This window comes from Rhinolophus sinicus, linkage group LG02 (genome assembly GCF_036562045.2).
Source record: "Rhinolophus sinicus isolate RSC01 linkage group LG02, ASM3656204v1, whole genome shotgun sequence".
Taxonomy (NCBI): Eukaryota; Metazoa; Chordata; class Mammalia; order Chiroptera; family Rhinolophidae; genus Rhinolophus; species Rhinolophus sinicus.
The window spans coordinates 190,982,785-191,003,805 of record NC_133752.1 but is presented as its reverse complement, the minus strand read 5'-3'; the positions used below and the strand labels follow the sequence as shown (position 1 = coordinate 191,003,805).

At 53.5% G+C, this 21,021-nt stretch overlaps 1 protein-coding gene and 1 long non-coding RNA gene across 4 annotated transcripts in view; one reads left to right on the top strand and one right to left on the bottom strand.

The window, feature by feature from the left end:
• Positions 1-3,795: 3,795 nt before the first annotated feature.
• PVALB (parvalbumin) overlaps positions 3,796-21,021 on the top strand; it is a 17,669-nt gene continuing 443 nt past the window's right edge. Inside the window, exons 1-4 of one of the 3 annotated variants that reach the window (XM_019713440.2) lie at positions 3,796-3,902; positions 6,121-6,188; positions 7,848-7,980; positions 9,148-9,257. In XM_019713440.2, the coding sequence (XP_019568999.1) occupies positions 6,128-6,188; positions 7,848-7,980; positions 9,148-9,257 (304 nt within the window). In that variant the 5' untranslated portion in view covers positions 3,796-3,902; positions 6,121-6,127. Of the gene's footprint in view, positions 3,903-5,511; positions 5,626-5,650; positions 5,847-6,120; positions 6,189-7,847; positions 7,981-9,147; positions 9,258-21,021 lie in introns of those variants that run through there. The other 2 variants (XM_019713441.2, XM_019713442.2) reach the window with 2 other exon arrangements.
• LOC141570167 (uncharacterized) overlaps positions 19,927-21,021 on the bottom strand; it is a 20,433-nt gene continuing 19,338 nt past the window's right edge. Inside the window, exon 2 of the long non-coding RNA XR_012494113.1 lies at positions 19,927-20,854. This is a non-coding gene — a long non-coding RNA (uncharacterized LOC141570167). The remainder of the gene's footprint in view (positions 20,855-21,021) is intronic.

The window sequence follows — 21,021 nt, the reverse complement described above, 5'->3', positions numbered from 1 at the left end:
CTACCTCTTGTTATAGGATGTGGGTCAGTATGAGGTAGACGCGGATTGAGGAAGAGATGATAATGTGAGAAGGGCTGTTGCTTGTATCATCTAGGATTGTCTTATCGAGCTCAGCGGGGCTCAAGACGTGATGTCATCTGCTCCCCTGATGTCAGCAGGCATCTGGGAGACTAGAGACTTCTTAAAGACGGCAGACCAGCCTCTCTCTGCTTCTCCATGCACCTCACCCAGCACAACCCAAGAAGGGAGAATCCAGAGACCACCGTGACCAATTTCTACCAGGTCTTCTCATTTCCACAGGCACGACGTGGGGATGCCCTGTTCCCCTTGACAACACCAGCCCACACAGGGGCCAAAAGCTTCCCTGGTTTCCTCTGAGCACCACTGAGACGAAATGGGGTTTTCACGGGAAGGACACAAACCCAGGTGGCCAAGAGTCACAATCACCTCGATTTATACAGCCCCAACCCCAGCTTCATCTGGGACCAGCCTGGGTCTGAGACCCACGCTCAGCCACTTCCATGCTTCACGTTCTCCAATTGTCCCCTTCTTTCTCTTATCTGTAGCCCCGGACTTCCCCAGCAAGGACACTGGGTCCTGGTCTTGGAGACCTTCCTAGGAAAGCCATGGGTGGTCAGGGGCTGGCAATCCCTGCTTCTGTACGTTTCTATCCACAAACCACTCTGGGGTCCTCTCATTCAGTGGCAGGATGGGATCAAGGGTACATGCCTCACAACAACGACCACCCTGATGATCATTTGTGTAGGATTTTGTATAAACCCCTGACTCAGATGTGATCTCATTTAATATTCACCACAGCTTCGTCTTCAGCTCCGTTTTACAGATGAAGAAACTGAGGCCCAGAGAGGTGAAGCAACTAGCTCAAGGTCACACAGCAGGTAAGCGGCAGAGCCAGGATAGGAACCCAAGGCTGTCCTTACCACCCTCAGAACCTTCTACCCCTTGGCCTGTCAGTGGTAAAGTTGGGCTTAAATATGGGTGAGGAGTGGGAGAGGAAACCAGGCCACAGCCTTGAGATCTGGGTCTCAGGAATAGGACTGGGATTCCTTTGAGTTAATACACATCATCTCACCGGGCTGACTTCATGAATATCATTAGATCTTGCAGCATCACCCAGACCACCAGGGCCCTGGATGTGAGGAAGTCTGTATCTTGTTCCCGGCCACAGCAGGTGGAAATAGTGTGAACTAATGAAATATCACCAGCGAAGCTAACAGCTGAATGCTCATCTCCTGGCAGACGGCAGCTAAGAGACTGCTGACCCACACACACTGGCCTCCTCCCCTCTGCCAGCTGGGAGGCCAGCATGGCATTTGGGGAGGGCACTGGACAGGGGTGGAGGCACACAGACCAGGCTCTGGCCTCTGCATGCTGTGTGACCTGGGGCAAGTGACTGCACTTCTCTGAACCTCAGGTTTTCTCATCTGTAAAAAGAGGATAATGAGATCCACTTCCATAACATGTATGTGGAAGTGTCCAGCTCAAGGCCAGGCACAGTACTGCGACCCAGGGGTTAGGAGAGGTGCGGTCACTGTGGGAATGTCACAGCATCTATCTACGCAGCAGCCTCAGCGCTGTTCAGAGTTAGAAAGCCTGAAGCTCCGGGGAAATTCCACTGGACACTTTCAGCACAGGCCCAGGGGCTGGGAGTAGCTGCCTGTGAGAGGCCCCATGAGACAGAGGATGGGGTTAGGGATCTCAAATCCAAAACAGCCACTTTGGGACCCAGAGTGAATCATTCTTTGAAGTTCACTGCATACCGTCATCACACTCACCAAGAACTTAGGGTATACATCTCTACAGCGCCTCGCATGCGTGGGGACTTCCTAGGGACTCACTCAATGAACAGTTCACAGGCTTACAGTCCTCCCCGTGCAGTTCCAGTGCTGTGGACATTCCGCCCCACCCAAGCTTGAAGGGAGCTTATGGCCCAGGCTTGTGTAACCCATGCAATTGATAGTGACTGGTTCCTGGACGGTGTATGACCAAACCGAGCTAATCACAGCCAATCGAGGAAGGGCTTTGGAGTCAGAGAAACCTGGGTTTAAGTCCTACTTCTGCTCTGTGACCTTAGGCAAGTTGCCTAACCTCTCTGAGCCTCGTTCGCTCATTTGTAAAATGGGGAAGGCAATGCCTACCTTGTAAGGAGGTACAGGACAAAAACATAACACAGCGTACTCCATACTGACACATTGCTCAGCAGTGTGATTATTTTCCCGGGCCCTGGCCAGGGATCTTCCCCAAGGGTTGGTCCTCAAGACTCTGCCGCACTCCGGCCTCCCTGAGCTCAGCCACGCCCCCGACCTGATGACCACCAAAGCTCTGTGCAGGCCCATCCTCTCTCCAGAGTTCAGGCCTCCTGGGCATCTCCACCAGCATGTCCTCCAGGCACCGCAAACCCAGCACAATGTCCTGGCTCGTCCACTACTCTCTGTGTGATTTGGGTGTCACCTTGGCCTTGATTTCTATCCTGTCACGTGAGCAGGTTGCAGTTGACAACAGAGGCTCTCCGGGCCCTAATATCCTAGGATTCTCCACTCCACCATGTCCTCTCCCCAGCTTGTCTCCACCCCCTCCCCAGACTTGCCACCTTCAAAAAACAGCACCTCCATTCTCCAACGGATCCCAGCTTAAAACCTTAGAGCCAACTTGGATTTCTCCATCTTGTTCATCACAGCCTCCAAGTCTGGGAGAGTGTCCTTCGGAAATGCTACCCGGTCCCGATACTCCCTCCTGGTGCCAGCATCCTAGTCCAGACCCCCACCCCTCCAGGCTCCAGCACTGGCCTCCCCATCCAGTCCAGCCTCTGCTCTGTCCACCGTGGAGCCCGTGCTCTGGTGCAGCTCCTGCCCCAACAGCCTTTGCCTGAAGGCTGGGCCACCTCCTGTCACCATCAAGAACGGGATTTCAGCAATGTCAGCACCCTGGACACTCTTTCTCAGGTTTGGGGATGAAAACAAGAACCGTTCATGGTATTCAGACTAGATAACAAATATTTGTCAAATTCAGCCGTTCATTCCTGTTTTTCAAAACACACCCCTTGGATAGTCACGTCCAATCCAAGACAAACACAGCATGAAAGCTCTGGGCCTTTGCTTCACAAAGGTACACTTGCACGTGACTTCTTACATATAATATCAGGGTGTTCATAGCCCCCCGAACCCATCTAGAGAGCAAAGTTTGTTCTTAATTGAGCTCATTTTACAGATGGGGAGACTGAGATGCAAAGAGAGGAAGGGATTTATCCGAGAACATGCAGATCCTGGCTTTCTGCCAGGCGCGCGATCATCTTACGAAAGTGCTGGGTCCTCTCCCACGCCAGTCCCACAGCTTTCAGTAGTAAATCATGTAACTCCTAACATCTTTGCGCTCTATTTCCTCACCCTCGCAAGAGGGACCAGGCCTGCCCTGCAAGGCTGTAGTGAGCTGACGTAAGTGCAGGAACCCAGCCCGGCCCCGTCCATGGAAGACAATTCCTGTTCTATTCCTTTGCTCGCCTTTCTCTTCCTTTCTTGATAGGATTTGGGAGCACAGAAACATTGCTGCCATCTAAAGTGGTCATGGAAGTCTTCGTGGAAGAGGAGAGCCTGGCCTGAGCCTCCATTTTGGGTGCTAAAGAGAGGCAGGGGCCAAGGTTATTAATAGGCCTAGCTAGATGGGCCCAGGGAGGCTGAATGTGATACAGATACCCAGCACCACAGTTGAGGAGTACCTGACACCGGAAGGGGAGGGGGCCAAGGGCTGTGGGGAGCGCCGCCTCCCAAAATAGCCAGAGCAGAAGCCTATATAGGTGGCCATCCCACCACAGGCTCACTTCCCAACAGGACCTGCCAGCAGCCCAGCCTTTCACTGCAGGTTCCAGCCCTCCACCCCTACCTGAGGTGAGTGGCAGCTACTGAGGTTGGAGGAAGATGGAGGGATACAGTGGGGCGGAGGCCAGCTGGAAGGGACAGCTACATCTCCCCTTTCCCCAGTGACACAAGGGCTGGGGTGAGGGCTGCCGGAAGGTAGGCAGCTGTGGAGTGCAGCTGTGGAGCGCAGGCCCGAGAGTACGAAATCCTGGGATCTCCGTCCTAACTCCTGGCTAGGCCTCAGGTTCCCTACCTGTAGGATGAAAGGGTGGAGCCAGACATCTGTGGACTCCAGCGATGCCATCAGAGGAGGCAGGAAGAAGGGGTGTGGACAGCTGACCTAATGACACTGTCTGATGCTGTGGTGTGTGTTGAGCCGACGGGAGGCTTTTGCAGCAGGAGACATGGAGGAAGGAGGGAGAAGGATGGGCCTCTGTTGAGCCTCTGCCGCAGGGGTCAGTGCTTGGGGGCTCTCGACAAGCTGTTCTGCGGCTCAGCCATGGGGCTGGGTCCTGAGCACTGGGGAGGAGCCCACGGAGGGGTCACTGAACTCCAAGTTCACAGCCCTGGGGGCGGCCCCTCTGGGCCACTGCCTCCCTGCATGTCCTTAGGCCATTCACTGACTCGCTCTGGCCTCAGTTTCCCCACCAGTACAGCTGGGGAAACAGATTTTCCAACGAAAGCCTCGAAGTGAACTGAACCTGGGGCTTGACGAGAAAATAGCACAGAAGCCCAGCATGTCCAAGTTAACAGCCAGGCTGGGGGTGGGGCCGCAGGGGCTGCTGAGGGCTCCGGGTCAGGAACTGCAGCCGGCTGGTGGGCTATTGCCTGACGAAGCTGACTCACAAGGAGGGGGCAGCCAGAGCCAGCAGTGGCCTAAGGTTTCCTGGAAGGGCAGCCATCCAGGGCGGAGCGGAGGGAGACGGTGTTGACAGTGTGAGGGCACTTGAGGTACGGGGCAGCTAGATAGCTCTACTCGGCACCCCATCCCCAAAGGCCAGGGGTCCTAGCCCCTGCCAGTTGCCCACACTTTAAATTGGAGTCTCAAGATCCCAACTTAGGAACCAGCACCATCAACACAACAGAGGGAGACAGAACCCTAGGCACGGGGAAGACCACAAGCAGAGGTGACAGTGGACTTCATGCAACGGCAGATCACAACCCCAGGCCTCCTGACTCCCTGTGGAGTGCTCCACACAAGCTAGAGGCAGCTGGTTGCCGCGTGAATCCTTGGGAGACCGTGGGAAAGAATGCAACTGGTTTCTGGCGGCATAAAGATTAGGACGTGTCACATTTCCCAGAGATGACGGTCAGGCCATCAAACCTGCTTCGGTTGTCTGGAAACTATGGTCTAAAGGGGCCACCCTCTCCCCAAACCTGGGCTTTCTCTTTTCCGACAGGGTGCAGAGAGATTTCAAGTAGCTTCTCCCACGACCCTCCCCCAAAAGTTTTGTGGGGGCAGGAGGAGTCTGGACCCGCACTATATTCCGTGGCTCAGGAGACCAGGAAAGCAAGTAGCTATGGGGATCTGAGACGGGTTCTTTGAAAAGTCAGACTAGGGAAAAAAAAGAAAAAAGGTTTCAGTGGCGCATCCCTGACCAGATGTGGGATGGGGCACCCGCAGAGAGCCCAAGGAGAGCCCGCCTACCTGTGCCACCCCCTCCCAGCGTCCAGTGGGTCAGGTTTCCAGACCTCAGCGCTCAGATTTTGCAGCATAAATTTGCATCCAGGACAGACAAGAGCGGAGGCTGAGGTAGGAGCAGAGAGAGAATGGGAGCAGGGCCACGGGGCCCACGAGGGCGTGGGTCTGGCCCCTGCCTTCCGTATTCTCCCCGAAGCGGCGGGACATCCTCCGAGATGCACCGACCCGAGACCCTGCGTTGCACCACCAGGCCGGCGCCTCCTGCGTGCCCTTCAGGGCCAGCGAACCCTCCAGACCCGGCTTGTGACGCCGGCGCCCCATAAATTCCAGAGGTCCCCCACACTTCCCCCGGCGCCCTGATCGTAGCCCCTGGGATGGCGAGGACCCTCGGCGGGAGCGGGGGCGGCCGCAGGGGCGGGGGCGGCCGCGGGACGGGCGGCAGGACTGAACTGCTTTGGCTGCGCGCCCAGCCCCGCGCCCCCTGGCTCTGCGCCAGGCCGGCCCGCGTGCGCCTGGCGCGCAGCACTGCAGCGCCGGTCATATGAGCAGAAATGATGAGAAAAGCACTTTTTAATCTTTTTGCACTTGCTCTGCCCGCTCAAACAGTTGCAGGATGTCGATAACAGACTTGCTCAGCGTTGAGGACATCAAGAAGGCAGTGGGGGCCTTTGCCGGTGAGCAGCGCGCTCCCCTCCCCAGCCCGCTCCCCTCACCCACCGCCCCGGCCCCAGCGCCCCAGCGCCCCAGCGGCCGGCAGTCCGCCCCAGCGCCCCCCTGTCCATGCATGCCGTCGGGTGCCCGCGGGGCGGGGAGGGGGTGTCCTCAGCATTTCCCAAACTCCATCCAGGAGGGACGTGGAACGGGTGGGGAGGCCGGGCGCCCTGCCCCAGCAACCGACATCGCGGGCGCCAAATGCTGGGTGGCCGAGCTGCGAGCACTGGGGTCCTGGACCCAGGGTGATGACCTTCGGGTCCTCGTGGGCGCTTGGGACTTCCCCTTCCAGGCATGTGGAAGGGGCTACAGGCATGCACGCCTTCTCTCGGACCCCTTTCCTCGACCCCCACTCTGGACAGGGCTCTTCTAGCCCATTGGTGGCTGGGGCTGGCCCGACCACTGTCCCAAGCCCCACTCCGGGGCTCAGAGCCCCCATCCAAGGAGCCCACGAGCCAGGTGACCTTCCCACTCCTGGCCCCACCCTACCGGGGCATCCTCAGAGCTTGCAACTTCCAGCCCCGTGAGCTGCCCGGGAGGGAAGCAGGCTGTCACCTCCTTGAGCTGCCCTGGACTCCAGCACTTAGCTGCCTTCCTTCCCCCTCCCTCCCATTACCAAGATGGGGCAAACTGGGGCTGGGAGAGGGTCAGAAACTTGCCAACAGCCACCTAGTAGGCAGAAGGGAGATTAGAACTGGGGTCCCATCCAGGCCTTGGCCCCCCACCCTAGTGTCAGAGGTGGAGCAACTTTCCTTCCCTCCTGCCTGGGGTGAGCAGAGGAGAACATAACTCTCAACAGGACACCCCCCCACACACACACACACACACATTACTTGGCCTAACATGGTACCCTTTCCTGGATGTTCTCAAAAAGATGGTCAAGACATAGAAAATTGGGAGGGGGGTCCCATTTCCTTTCTGCTTGGTGCCTCTTGCCCTGGGCATGAAGAAGCTGGGAAAAGCCACCCTCCCAGGGCACTGTGATAACCCACCCACTTCTCCTTGACCCACCTTGCTCCCTCTGAATTCCTGGGGAGCTTTCTAATACCCCCAAGTCCCACTGGAATGGATTCCTGCCGCAAAGCCAGGACTCCTGGGTCCTCCCTGTCCTTCTCTCACTGTGTGACCTTGAGAGAAATTTGTCCTCTTTGTGTTAATTTTCTGGCAACACCATCAGTGACCAAGGAAAAGGGGGCTCCTCCCCTCACTCCTGATCCCACTCCCCCACCCCCAAAACACACACACCATTTTCACACCCCCTCCAATTCCCCTGCCCACTTCCACTCAGCCGCCACGCAAAAGGCTTCCTGAAAACCAGGCAGCGTCTGCCTTCCAAGGCTACCCCCACCATCAGCGAAGGGTACCGTGAAGGGTGGGGGCGTGATTGGGAGCCAGCGAGATGTGGGGACCTCTTCCACCTCTAGCGACGTGACCTTGGACAAAGCACCCTCATGTCCTGGCATCCCTCAGCCCTCTGATGGAGGCCCAGCCCCTCATCCCCCAGGACTGGCACAGAGGAGTCAATCAATAAATGCTGTGACACACCCCATTCTGCCCCCCTTCGCTGCTGCCCCCTCTTTGTCCTCATTTTAACCCTTACCTCTCCACCCCCACCCCCACAGCTGCCGATTCCTTCGACCACAGAAAGTTCTTCCAAATGGTCGGCCTAAAGAAAAAGAGCCCGGATGATGTGAAGAAGGTGTTCCACATCCTGGATAAAGACAAGAGTGGCTTCATTGAGGAGGATGAGCTGGGGTAAACTGAGGCCTGCAGGGGCTGCCCAGCCTGAGGCTCGGGAGAGGGAGTAGGGATTGGGACTCCTGCTTCTAAGTTCCCGTCAGATCTGCCCTTCTCTCTGCACCCTTCACAGAAAATAACCCTGCCCGACCACTGTCGCTTCCGGAAGAATAAAATTCTCAGCAGAAAGTGTAACTAACTAGGTTAAACTGTAGCCACTTAATATTGCTAATGGAATGATGCTACTTAATAATTTAATACAATTGAAGAGGCCGTTTTTCTCTGCCTACCACCATAGGCAACACAGAGAGAACTAGCTCAAGGATTGCATTGATTTTGCATTTGTCTAAAAGGCACCTTCCACCATCCCACAGACCCCCACTTTTCTGTACCAGTGTCGCTAGAGCAGTTTCTGGGCAAATCGGGGTTGCAGAATGAGCTTTGGGGCTTCAGGAGTCCGGGGAGCAAAGCAAAGCTCCTTTGCTGGTGCAGTTTTGCATTTCCCAGCTGTGCCTTATATCACTCTGGACAAGCCTGCCTCGAATTTTGTCAGAAAGAGAAAGAGGAGGGTGTGGAGCAGAGCCTTTCAAGCAGGGACTTCCCCATCCATCCAGTCTCACCCCAAACCATCCCACAAGGATACCCTTTGTCTAGAAACTTCTACCCACCCACAACTTCTATGCCCAATGCGCACAGACACACACACACGCTGGCTTCTCCGTCCTCCAGGTATCACTTTTTCCAGGAAGCCTCCCCTGACACTGCTCCTCACCGCAGGTGGGATGGATGTATCCTTTCAGCACCTGTCTCTGCTGCCTCATCATTGCATCCATCACACTGCATGGTCTCTGTCAGAGTACTTGACCCCTCCTCGTTTCTGCAGGCAGTTTCCTAGCATCATCTCTGTGCCCCCAGTTTCCAGGATGGCCCAGCACAGGGAAGACACTTTTGTGTTGGTTGTGTTGGCTGAATAAATAAACAGGTGCAGGTGCCCTGCCTGAAGTGAGGTCAACGCTTCACCAAGGACAGCCTGTCCTTCCCGCACACCCACCCACAAAGGCACAGCCACAGCCCGGGCTGCCTGGCCCAGCTGCCCACTTCCCCTGCACAGATGCCAGCCCACCGTCCACACGGTGTTCCTGCAAGGTGACGAGACCTGACTCCCTCCTTGGCTTTTCTTCCCAGATCCATCCTTAAGGGCTTCTCAGCAGATGCCAGAGACCTGTCTGCTAAAGAAACCAAGACGCTGCTGGCCGCTGGAGACAAGGATGGAGACGGCAAGATTGGGGTCGATGGTGAGTAGCCATGACCTGGGACCTGGGCACATGGTGGGTCTTGGGATGTTTGGATGCTCAAAGCTCAGCACTGTGTCTGCCACGTGAAAAGGAGAGAAGGGGTCCCGCACTCCCCACAATCAGAAGAGAAAAGGCAATCGGTTAGGTCTGAGAGCTCTGTTGTGTTAGCCACGCAAAGAAAATCTGGTATATTTTTTTCTAAATTTGAACAACCCCAAAGGAACACATTCTTTTTTTTCTCCTACCTTGTAGAGAATTCAGGAGAGTGTGGGATTTTCCCTGAACTTTGCCTGCACTTTTGCTGGGTTCTGATCCCAGCTCTTCCCAAACGGCTGTGTGACCTTGGGTACTCTCTCTCTTCCTCTGGGCCTTAGTCTCCAATCTGTAACCCAAGGAGATGAGGCCAACTGATCCCCCAGGACCTTGCCGGCTCTCACGTTCTCAGATTCCAGGGATGGAAATTCCTTATCTCCTATCCTCCTCAACATCTTGTCCGGGTGTCTTGTAACTTCAAGTCTCAGAACCTGTTTTGGCTTCACCCAAGTCCACGGTTCCAGCATTGTAGGAGAGCCAGGAAAAATAGCCAGCCAGGGATTGGCTGGGAATTAGGAAACGGAATATCTTGCTTTTCAAGCTTTGCTTGCAGAACAGGTGAGGGGCTGGTGGTCCAGCATCTCCCATCCTTCTCTATTCAGATCTATCCTGTATTCACAGGGCACATCCCAGCATCATTCTCTTTCTTAGCATCACAATGTCCTTAAGAGTTATCTCCATTTTGCAGGTGGGCAAACTGAGGTTGAAGGTGCTTAGCCCGGTCAAAGAGCTAGGACAGGAATTTCTGGTGAAGCAGGAATTTTGAACCAGGTCTGAGTAACTCTTTCCAACATGCTACGCTGCCCCTGCTCCTGGGCCGTCCTTCCTGCCGGGCTAAGAGAAAGCTGCGTGGAGGTGTTTGGCCTCCAGGTTCAGGTTGTCTGGAGTCAAATCCCAGCCCTGCCACTTTCTAGCTGTGTGACTTTGGGCAATTCAGGTACCTACCTTCTTTGAGCCTTCAATTTTCTCATCTCTGAACTGAAGATAATTCTCATCTCTAGGATTGTCGTGGGGATCAGATGTGTTCGTGTGTAAAGTGTTTAGAATAGTCTCTGGCACAGAGCAAGTGCTATGTACGCATCTGTTAATTGCCGTCATCCTTCTGCACCCAGCGTTGAGCCCATAGCTGCCCCCATGCTCTGCTTCCTCTGTCCTTCGCCAGCCGTGACCTTGACCGGACTTCTGATCCCACGCCAGACAAATGGGATATGCAGTTTTGTCCTAAGACTTCTTGGGCTTGTTGTGAAAATTAAGTGGCCATAGACAGAAAATTGCTTTAGGAGAGGTACAGGATTCTGAACATGGGTATAGTTTATTAAAGTTTTATGCCAGAAACAAGAACAGAGAACCTCTGTCAAGGTCAGAGGCAGCCGAGTTGCCTGGCCTTGTGATGCCAGCTGCCCTTTTTGTGGCTGGGGAGGAGGGAGGTAGTTTTAAAGGAGCCAGAACAGAAGGTGCTGGAGAGAAACTGGTGGCTGGTCTTGGTGACTCTGGTGAGTGGCACACTCCCTACATACCCGTCCTCACCAAACCACTTATCAGGTATCTCTACCCGAGCCCAGATTCCCACCGTGAGCCCATCCCAGGCCTGCAGACCTGCCTCCCATTTTTATATGTAGCCAATACGCCCCCACCCAGAAGCCCGAGGCAGGGTCTTCATGACTGGCTGCTCAGCAACCACCTAAATGATGAAGAAAAGCCAGGCCAGATCCTGGCCTGCTTCGCTCCCTCGCTCCCTCCCTGCTGAACTCAGATCTCAGAGAGCTCACTAAACTCTTCCAACAGACATTTATGGAGAGGCAACCCCGTGCCGGGCAATGGGGGAGGGAAAGTTGAATTAGGCCCAACCCCCAGAGACACCATTTCCTGGCTGGGTGCCCTTGAGCCCCCATTTCTTCACCTGTAAATTGGGTACCATAATACATACCTCACTGGGATTTTGTGAGGAGTCCATGACAGGACGTAAGGGAGCGCTGAGTGCACAGCCAGGGCAGATAGTAACTGCTCAGCAAACAGCACTGCGATGCTGTTTCTCATCTACCTGCACGTTGCTTGCAGCGCTGTGTACACGTAACACAAAGGAACAGTAATGCAGGCAGAGGCCGGGAGGCACAGACGAGCTCTGCGGAGGGGGCGAGACAGCGGGCCATCATGCAGGTCTGGAGGCTGTGGGCGCAATGCCTCCGGCTGGGAGGGCAGTGGAAGGAAGGCCAGGCAAGGCGCTGGTATCCGCAAAGGCACTAAGGCTGGGCATGTTTAGAAAGGGGCGAGATGATTGATTTGCTCAGAGGAAGAGGGGACAGAGAAATATTACCAGGGCGTGTAATGTGTGCCCAGCCTAGTGCTGGTTCTGCACAAATGTCACATTTGGCCTTGAGATGGCTGAGGACATAGGTGTCGATGTAGAAAGAGCAGCTCCAGTGCCTGAGGTGACAGTGAATTCAAACCCAGGTTTGTCTGCCAGGACAGAACAGGCTCAGGCCAACCTGGTGCAGGTCTGGGGGGTCAGGGCAGAACACGACCGGGGTGGGAGGGCAAGATCACTTGTGTCGGTGGGGCCCCACCCTCGTGCTCCTGAGGTGAAAAGATGCAGACACCTCCCCCGAGCCACTTCTGCCCCAAACACAGTACATTTTCTGGAGGGGGATGGAGGGATGGGGTGATGTCGCTCAACAGGCAGATGGGAGGCAGAGCCCTTTGCGAGGCCCCAGGGGTACTATTTCTGCGTTGCTGCCTGCTCCCTTTAACGGTTGAAAGGTCTGAGCCCAGCCTACCAGCTGGAGGATGCTTTCAATGAATGGTGAGACCTGGGGCAAGTCACAGAACCCCGCTGACCATGTCTGCTCTTTAAAGTCAGGAGTCACATCCCTAGCCAGCCTCAGGGGTCCCTTCCAGTGCTGGGACTCCACGGATGCCCAGGGAATAAACCTCTAGGAGAGGCCCAGCTCAGCAGTTAGGCTCAGCTGTGTGACCTTGAATAACTATAACATCTAACTTCATGGAGCACGGACGTGTACCAGGCACTGCGTTTACCATTTTACTCACTGAAACTTCCTCGCTAGCTGAGGTGGATACTCTTACTACCCCCATTTGACAGATGAGGACACTGAGGCTCAGAGAGGCTAATGGTCTGCCTACAGGTCCACACCTCAAAGGAGACAAGGTCAAGATTGGAGTGCAAGTCTGTCTAGATCCAAAACACATGCCTGTGCTCCGCGCTTCATTCATTCACTCAGTTTAGTGACCTCCCACCATAAGATGATTTATTTATTGACTTATTGCTTATTTCTGTCTCCCCCACTGGGATGTCAGTTCCACAAGAGCAGGAACTTTGTTTTGTTCTGTTCTGACCCCAGCACCTAGAATAAGTCCTGGCACATGGTAAGGGCACAAGAAAAGTTTGTTGAATGAATGAATGAACGAACGAATGTGTCCAGCTCTGGGGATGGAATGATGAGGGAGTATGGGGTGGAGGGAAGGAAGAGGTCTGCCAGCTAAGACTGGAGATGTATGTGTGCTGGGGGGCTTGCGTGTAGCAGGCGCTAGGGATTCTAGAAGCAGGGACTGCCTCCATCTCCAGCTCTGTTTGCCCTTCTGAAGGTGAGTGACATTGACCAAGTTCTTGAGGACCCCAGACTGAAGGGAGGGGAGAGAAAGACAAAGTTCTAATAATAACCCTTTGCATTCGTGTCTCTAGGGCAACTGCTTCCAGGAAGCTCAGACTTTTATAGATGTGGTCGATTGATTCTCAAAGGCCACCCAAGTGCAGAGCTGGCAAAGGGGGGTTTTAAGGCAGAAAAAGAGAAGCTGGATGTAGGTGGAAGTTGCCCAAAAGCCCAGTTGGGCACAAATAGGTGAGACTGAGTGGCATATTCCTTCTCACGTACTTGCCCTTCGCAATGGTGGGTCCTGAGTGAGAATCACAGGGCTTTTCACAACAAGATGGCCTGGGGTGGGGTGGGGACCAAGCTCCCAAATGGTGCTGAGAATCCAAGGACCACACTTGAAGAACCACTGCAGTACAATAATCTTATAAAGCAAGTACCATCATTGTTCCCATTTTACAAATGAGGAAACTGAGGCACTGAGAGGTTAAGTAACATGCCCAGGGCTACTCAGTAGCAGGGCTGGGATTGGGGCTCAGAGGTCCAGCCAGGACCTTCTGCCACCCTGCCTCTCACCCGGGCATGTGTCCCCAGCCTGGGCTCTCCGCACCCGGTGCCTGCCCACATTGAATGTGTGGGCGGAAAGGAATAGCGATGACCATCCCTGGGGCACTTCCTGTGTGTTGGGGCCTGCAGCCAGGCCTTCCTTCTTTCAGCTCATTCAGTCCGCACAACAGCTTCTCAAGATACACCGTCACTGCACAGACAAGGAAACTGAGGCTCAGGAATGTGGGGCAACTTGCCCAGGACCACACAGCTATTCAGCATGGGGGCCTTCTGCAAACCTTGACACCCTGATTCCCCGTATCTCCCTCCTCCCAGCCATGCTGCAGACGCGGTATGCGCTCCCCATAAGCACACGCACGCAATCCTGGTTCCGTCTTCCCTGAAACCCGATCCCGTTTCCTGTGCTTCACGCCTATTTAACTCAAGAGCCTATGGTTTGTTTTTTGCTTCTATTGCTAAAAAATTTAGTCATAATGATCGCCTGACCTTTGCAGTCGGCTCCATTCGCGGGCCTCAAGACATTTTTGTGTCTTCCGCTTCCTTCTGGCAAAACCTGTTCTCCTTTATCCTTACGTAGCCTATGTAACAACAAGGGAGGTGGGGGAGGGGGAGGAAACCTTGGGGCAGAAACACCGGAAGTCAGGCAGAAGCTTACAACCGTAGCATCAGCATGCGTGCTACCGCGGGACTGGCCAAACTGTCCTGTCTGGGCATCCATTTCCTCGCCCCAAAGCGGGGCTAAAAATACCCACCTCAAAGGCTTGTTGCTTGAACTGAGTGCTCTGGAAATGATTCCTTTCCTCTTCTTTTATGTCAGTGCTTTCTTTTGGAAGCCACCCCGAAACCCTTTGGAAGTAGTGGAATACCAGTCCTGAGAGATGAAATTGAGTCTCAGATGGGAGGGAAGTGAGAAGGATGGAAGGAGTCTTGCCAGCCTCCCTGTAATGCTAGCCCGCCAGCCCCTATGAGATTGGGTTTCCAAGCCAGGCCGGATGTGCTTATCAGGGCCAGCCCGTAGTCCTGATGGCAGAGCCCTACAGTGTAGTGTTTTGTCCCATCTCACTGCATCCTCCACCAGCCTGATAAGGTCTGGGGGACAGAGTCTGTGTTCTATACTGAGATGTGGAAACCAAGGTCCAATAGACATGAAGTGCCCGAGTCACAAAGCAAATCCTTGGTCTAATGGAACCCGTCTCCTGACTCGACCACTCCCTCCACAGGCTGAGATGAGATATTCAAGTTATCAACGGTTTCCGTGCTTAGCAAGATGCTGCTTTAATTCCCGCGTGGAACTCCCTAACCCTGGCTTTAGGCTGCACTAGATAAGGTTTAGCAGAGGGAGAGGAAGCAGCACTCCTTATATAACTGCCCTCCTGTAAACAGGAGCAGTACCGAGAGGGCAGCGAGAAGACACTCCCTCTCCATTGATTCCTCTCCTGCCTCTGGGTTATAGCTTGAGTCAGAATCCAGGGCAACTTCTACTCCAGCCTCTGAGGAGACACACCCTGGCCTGAATCACGCCTGAGTTAGAATCTTCCTGGCTGAGTGATTCTCAGCCTTAGTTTCCCTGGAACTAAAATGGGGCTGAGAGAACTGGAGAGGATGAAATGGGATGACACACCAGGCAGTGCCTGGGACAGCCTGAGCCCCCAGAACTGTTTACGCAGGCTCCTTGAGGCCACCTGGCATGCCCCCGGATGACCCTGCCTCCCCGTTCTCAGGGTTCAGAAAATGATCTCTGTTTGCAATAGCAACTTATAAGAAACCTAGCCCAGGAGCTATTTAGAGGCGAGGTGATAACAGGAGGCTGGTGCCTTCATCCTGGTCATCACGACAGAGGGAAGGAAAGAGGCTTCCAGGCGCTGACTCAATGTCCGTCTCAGTTTCACTGCGGGCTATCAGCGTGTGCTGGTCTCACCTGTCAATGGCTTCTAAATTTGTCCAATCCCCACAGCACCCAGGACTGGGACAGACCTAATTAGGCTAATTTAAGTTTCCTAAGGGAAAGGAAAGAACTGAGTCCTCCCATCCTCTGACCCTGTATCTGCAGCTCCCCAGCCCCCACCCCTACCTCTCTTTCTGATTGGATGATGAAGAAACCAGTAAGCTGGCCCCAGGGGCTTTGGGTGAGGCTTCTACTGCAAATGGAGGGCTGTACTTGCATTCTAATAGGATGGAGGACTCTGGATCCCTCCAAAGGCACACTCCCTCGCATCTCTCCAATAAGACTGATTTCGTTTCATTCCCTCTGTGTGCAGGCACACTGTAAACGGCACCTCTCATCCATTGGCTCCTGTAGCCCTCACCATAACCTGATGAGACTCAGTATCCCCATTTTACAGGTGTGGAAACTGAGTGTCAAAGACTGAGTTTCCATGGATGCTGGAGGTGGGATTCTAACTCGGATGGGATAGACAGTGTCAGAAACTTCTACCAGGTCAGCTGCTTGATTTTTAGGCTTCTCGTGCCCTCTGTCTGTTACATCTTCCTGGTCTTAGTTTCACGATTTGTGTGGCTATTACTTCAGAGCTCCAACCTATGACAGTTGTGCTGAGGAGATCCAGGGGAGGTTGGACTAACGTGTATAGACCACCTACTATGTGCCAGGCCCTTTCTGTGTTTGCTCATCTCGTCTTCCCAATAGCCATGCAAGTAGGCGTGATCATACCCCCTCTACAAATGAGAAAACTGAGGCTCGGAGAGGAAAGTAGTGATCTAAGGCCACCCAGCCAGGAAATGATGGAACAAGATTCAGCTCCAGGGTTGCGAGAAGGTTGTATGCAGGTACTAGGTGGGGACAAGAAGTGATGGGGGACAACAGTAATGCCAAGAAACAGAAGCTACAGTGCCATTGGTGGAGTCTTTCCTCCATGACAGGCAGTAACCAGGCATTTCATAGGCTTAGAGCTGTAGAAGCATCTTGACAACAATAGCTACCAAATGCTGAGTGCTGGCCATGAACCAGGCCTGTGACAGAGCTTTAGTGCTGCTTCCTCTGAACAATCCAAGGAGCTCCATTGTACAGAGGAGGAAACTGAGGCACGATGAGATTAAAGTAGCTCGTCCAAGGTCACAGAGCATGAAATGGGAGTTGGGAACTGGTTCCCAGCTCCTGTACTCCACACTGTGGGAGCGCTGGAAAGGTGTCTTCTCGACCCGACACTGCAGATAAGAAAACTGAGACGTGGAAGAGTAAGGTGTCTTGTGCAGGACGTGAGTGATGGCAGAGCCAAAACTAGAACCCTGTTCCTCCAACGCCCAATCCCCATCCCAGAATCCTACCGCCAACTCAGATGACCTACACTTGACAGGGTCTTTGTATGTTTGCTCATTTGTTTTTCTCTAAGGAGGGACATGGACATTTTAGAGGAGACTTTTTTTGATAGGAGACTGCTCGTTAATTGGCTTGCTCCTAAGAGCTCTGCCCTGAGGGAGACACAAATGGAGCGGAAGAGGTGACCCCTGCCCTCAATTTGTCTACAAAGTGCCCTTCTCCAGGTTCTGGGAAGATAAAATTAGAATCCTTTGTTTTCTGCAAAAACCCAGGGCATATGGCCATTGTGATATCCTGGCTGCGTCAGAGTGGATGCCAGGTTGAGCAGAGGGGTCTGTTTGCAGAGGCTTTTAAAAACCCCAAAGGTTCAAAATCTCTCCCATAGTCAGACCCCAAAATGTCTGACTTTCCACCTCTGGGGAGTCCCCTGATCAGTGTTCCTTTGTCCCCCGCACGCTGACTGTGCCAGATGCCCTCCAGTGTGAAAGCGATTAACGAGCTCTTTACTGATGAGCATGGGAGCCTGTCATTTCTAGGGTGAGGATTAGGGGAACTCATCATTTCTAGGGTGAGAGTCAGTACAGGCCGAGAGAGGGTGAGGACCGACTTCCCCTCTTAACAGTCTCTCCATGAGCTGGCGTTGGCAGATGGATTCACGTCTCCTTTATCCCAGGACAGAGCAACTCGGTGCCTAAGGACAGGATATACTGGTTCTGGCCAATTTCCGATTAAATGGCAGGTTGAATCTAGAGAGAGTTCATGCTTCTACCCCACCTGGGACGTTGGCCCAATCGGGAATGGCCTCTCCATATTCATGTAGGGGGTGTTCCTGAGACTACAGACCAGGTCCTGCCTCTGCCTCTTATTTCCCACGTGATGCTGACACTTCACCTCCCCAGACCTCTATTTCCCCATCTATAAAGTGGGAATCATCTCACTTACCTCCCAGGCTCTTGTGAGAATTATGTGAGGTTAAGTCAGTACTTGTTGAACCCTCAGGAGAACTCAGGAGCCACCCAGCCAGCCAGCCAGCTCTCCATCCATCAGTCCATCCATCAGGCATTTGTTTACTAGCACCTGCTATGCCAGGCCTGTTCTATTACGAGGAGCACGGTGAACAAGACAGATGGGACTCCCTGCCCTGCTGGAATTGACATTCTAGTCAGAGAAGGCCAATAAGTACATAAATAAGATCATTCCGGACAATGCTAAGTACCGAGAAGTAAATAAAAAAGGGCTGATATGACAGAGTCATGGCCGGTGGCGGTATCTGAGCTGGTTCACGTGTCTCTCTATACTTAGGTCAGAGTAGTTCGGGAACCTCCAGGGTATAGAAGGAAGCCCAAGAGCATAGCGTGAATCACGTCTGCTATGTGATCTTGGTCGAGCCACTGCACTCTTGGGCCTCAGTTTCCCCATCTCTAAAATGCAGACAAAAGCATCTCTCCCGTGGGATAATGGTGAGCATTTAATGAGATAATATATGCAAAACACTCCCATGTAGGCATTCAATAAATTGTAATTTTTTAATTCTATAAAAATGGACAATGTCCATAAAAGACATCTCAAAGCACCACCTGCACTATGAGCTGCTGTACGACCACAGGTGCTCATTGGCTGAGAAAGAAAAACACTTTGCCACCTGGCTCGTGGGAGGGATTTTTAGAGGGGTTGGTGTTGGGGTTATGTCCCTGCCATGCATTGTTACCACCCAGCCTGTGACCCCGGGGTTCTCAGGACCAGCTGGAGGACCCCCGCTCTCCTACCTTGAGTTGATATCCAGGCCCCCACATCCGGTCATCTGCCTTTCCTGTCCTCAGGGACAGCCTGGGGACAGGAGAGGGCAGTATCCACTTCCCAGGTCAGACCTCAGAAAGGTGAGAAGCCCAGGTACGAGTCCCTCCACGTGGCCGTCAGCACCTGGTTATTTCTATGGCGACAGCATGCATTGGTCTGGTTGGTTTTGGGGTTTTTTTACCTGGAGATAGTTCTGGCTTACAGAAGAGCTGCAATAGCAGGACAGAGCTCTGCGTACCCCTCCCCCAGCGCCCTCTAAGGCTCACGTTACGTAGCTCTGGTACGGTGGTGAAAACTAAGAAATGACACATGTGCTTCAACCAAAGTCTGGGGAGGGCAGGGCGAGCCTCAAGGGAGCCCCAGATACTTCTCGTGGCTTCTTTGAAGCCATTTCACATCTAGTTTTTCATTTGTCTCTCACGGGAATTGTTACTGATGAGGGGGGAACTCACACGCAGGGATGGACATTTCCCAGGACACAAGGCCAGGCTGGGCCTGGAACCCTAACTCTTGATCCCTACCCACGCTGTCTCCACCTTATGACGCTGAATTTTCTAGAGGCTACGGGGGCCCACGCTCTCTGGCAGGCTGAGTCATGCCGTCTCAGGGACCCATAGTGGCAGCGGGTGGCAAACTCCTTTTTGTTCTCTCTTGTCTCCTGGAGAGAAAAACCACAGAGGAGACACTCCCTGGGCCCGCCTTTATTCTACATCAAGGTCTCAGAAGAGCTAGCTGCTGAGCAGCACCCCCTGTAACCACCACAGGGAGGACCCCACAGTTCAGAGGCCATGGAAAACGGGCAGAGGGGGTCACAGTGAGAGCTCAGCACCCCCTGTACTCCAGTACCTCTCTTCCGATGAGCCCCAACTCAAGATGCAGGGCCGACTTGCTTCCTTTACAGATGAGGACAGTGGGGCTCAGAGAGGCCGGGCGTCTGAGGTCACACAGCCCAGCAGCGGCACAGCCACCTGGGGCCCAGGCCTTTTCAGCTGTACTCGTCCTATCATACAAGATACCAGTCCAGCCCAGCTACTGGGTCTTTCCCAAATACATGCCATTGTTTCTGTCCTCTGGGTCCTGACGGTGAAAGCGCCCCTCTGCCATCCCTTCCCCTCCATCTTTTCTTCCATGGGAATCCTGCATCTGCTTACAGCGTTCTATCAGAGGCCACCTTCCCACTGAAGCTTTTGCTGACACCTTAACTAGAAGGCACCTCTTCTCCCTGTGACACGATAAAGTCTCTGTGCCTCTTTTGCCTTTTCACAAACATGCCCGACGCCCTCCGTGTCAGGCGCTGAGCCAGGGGGTGGGACGGAGCAGTGAACAAGACGAGTGGCATCTGGAGCTTTATGTTCCAACGGGGGAGGCAGACAACCAATGAATACGCAAGAATATACTCAAAAGTGTTTGGAGAGTGGTAAGTGCTGTGGTTATAATAAAAAATGGTGACAGCAAAGAGGATCATGGTAGAGGAGGGTCACTGCTTTCTCCAGAATGGTCAGAGAAGGTGCCTTGAAGGGTGACATGTGGGCTGGGTCCAGGTGAGTGAGAAGGAGCTAGCCAAGAGAAAGTCTGGAGAATGAACCAGGCGGCGCGAACAGCAGGTGCAAAGATCCTGAGGTCGGAATGCCTTCAATATACCTGAGCTTCAGAGAAAAGGCCAGCGCTTGGAGCATTTTCTGCCGGATGTTGTCTTCCTCCCCGACTAGACCAGAAGCTCCTGTGGAGTAGGGACCATCTCCTCCTCCCCTGTATCTCCCCTCACCTGGAGGCTCTGCAAAGTCTCTTCTCATCTCCGGGCCTCAGTTTTCCCTCCTGTAAAATGGAGACAATACCTCCCGTTTTCCTGAGTGTGAAGCTAAATGAGGAGCTGTGTGAGAGAGTCCAGCTCATTCTGAGCCCCTCTGTGGATACGCTCATCCCTCTGAGCTGTGCGGAGATGTCACGTACTCAGGGTCTTGCTCTGTCCCCGAAGAGGATGACAGCACAGTGGTTCCTGAAGCTGGCGGCTCACCAGAATCACCTTCTAACAAATAAAATACCTCATCCCTTTTCTCAGACCTCCTAAGTCAGAAATTCCAAGGCCAGGGCCTGGGAGTCTGTGTCTTCTTAGATTCTGCTGGTGACCCTTGGGAAACAAGGAGACCCAGGTGGTTAACAAGACGCCCAAGTGGCACAGACGTGGGTCTGAATCCTGGGCCTGTTTCTTAGTAGCCGTGCGACCTTATAAAACCTGCTGGACTCTGAGCCTGTTTCCTCATCTGTAGCATAGGAATAATGATAAAATACACATTACAGGGTTATTGTCAGGTTCAACTAAGATATTGTACATAAAGTGCTTAGAATAGTGACTGGCACATCACAAACGTTCAGAAAATTATCGTTGCTATTATTAGTGCAGTTATTATTAATAATTACGGGTGGCATG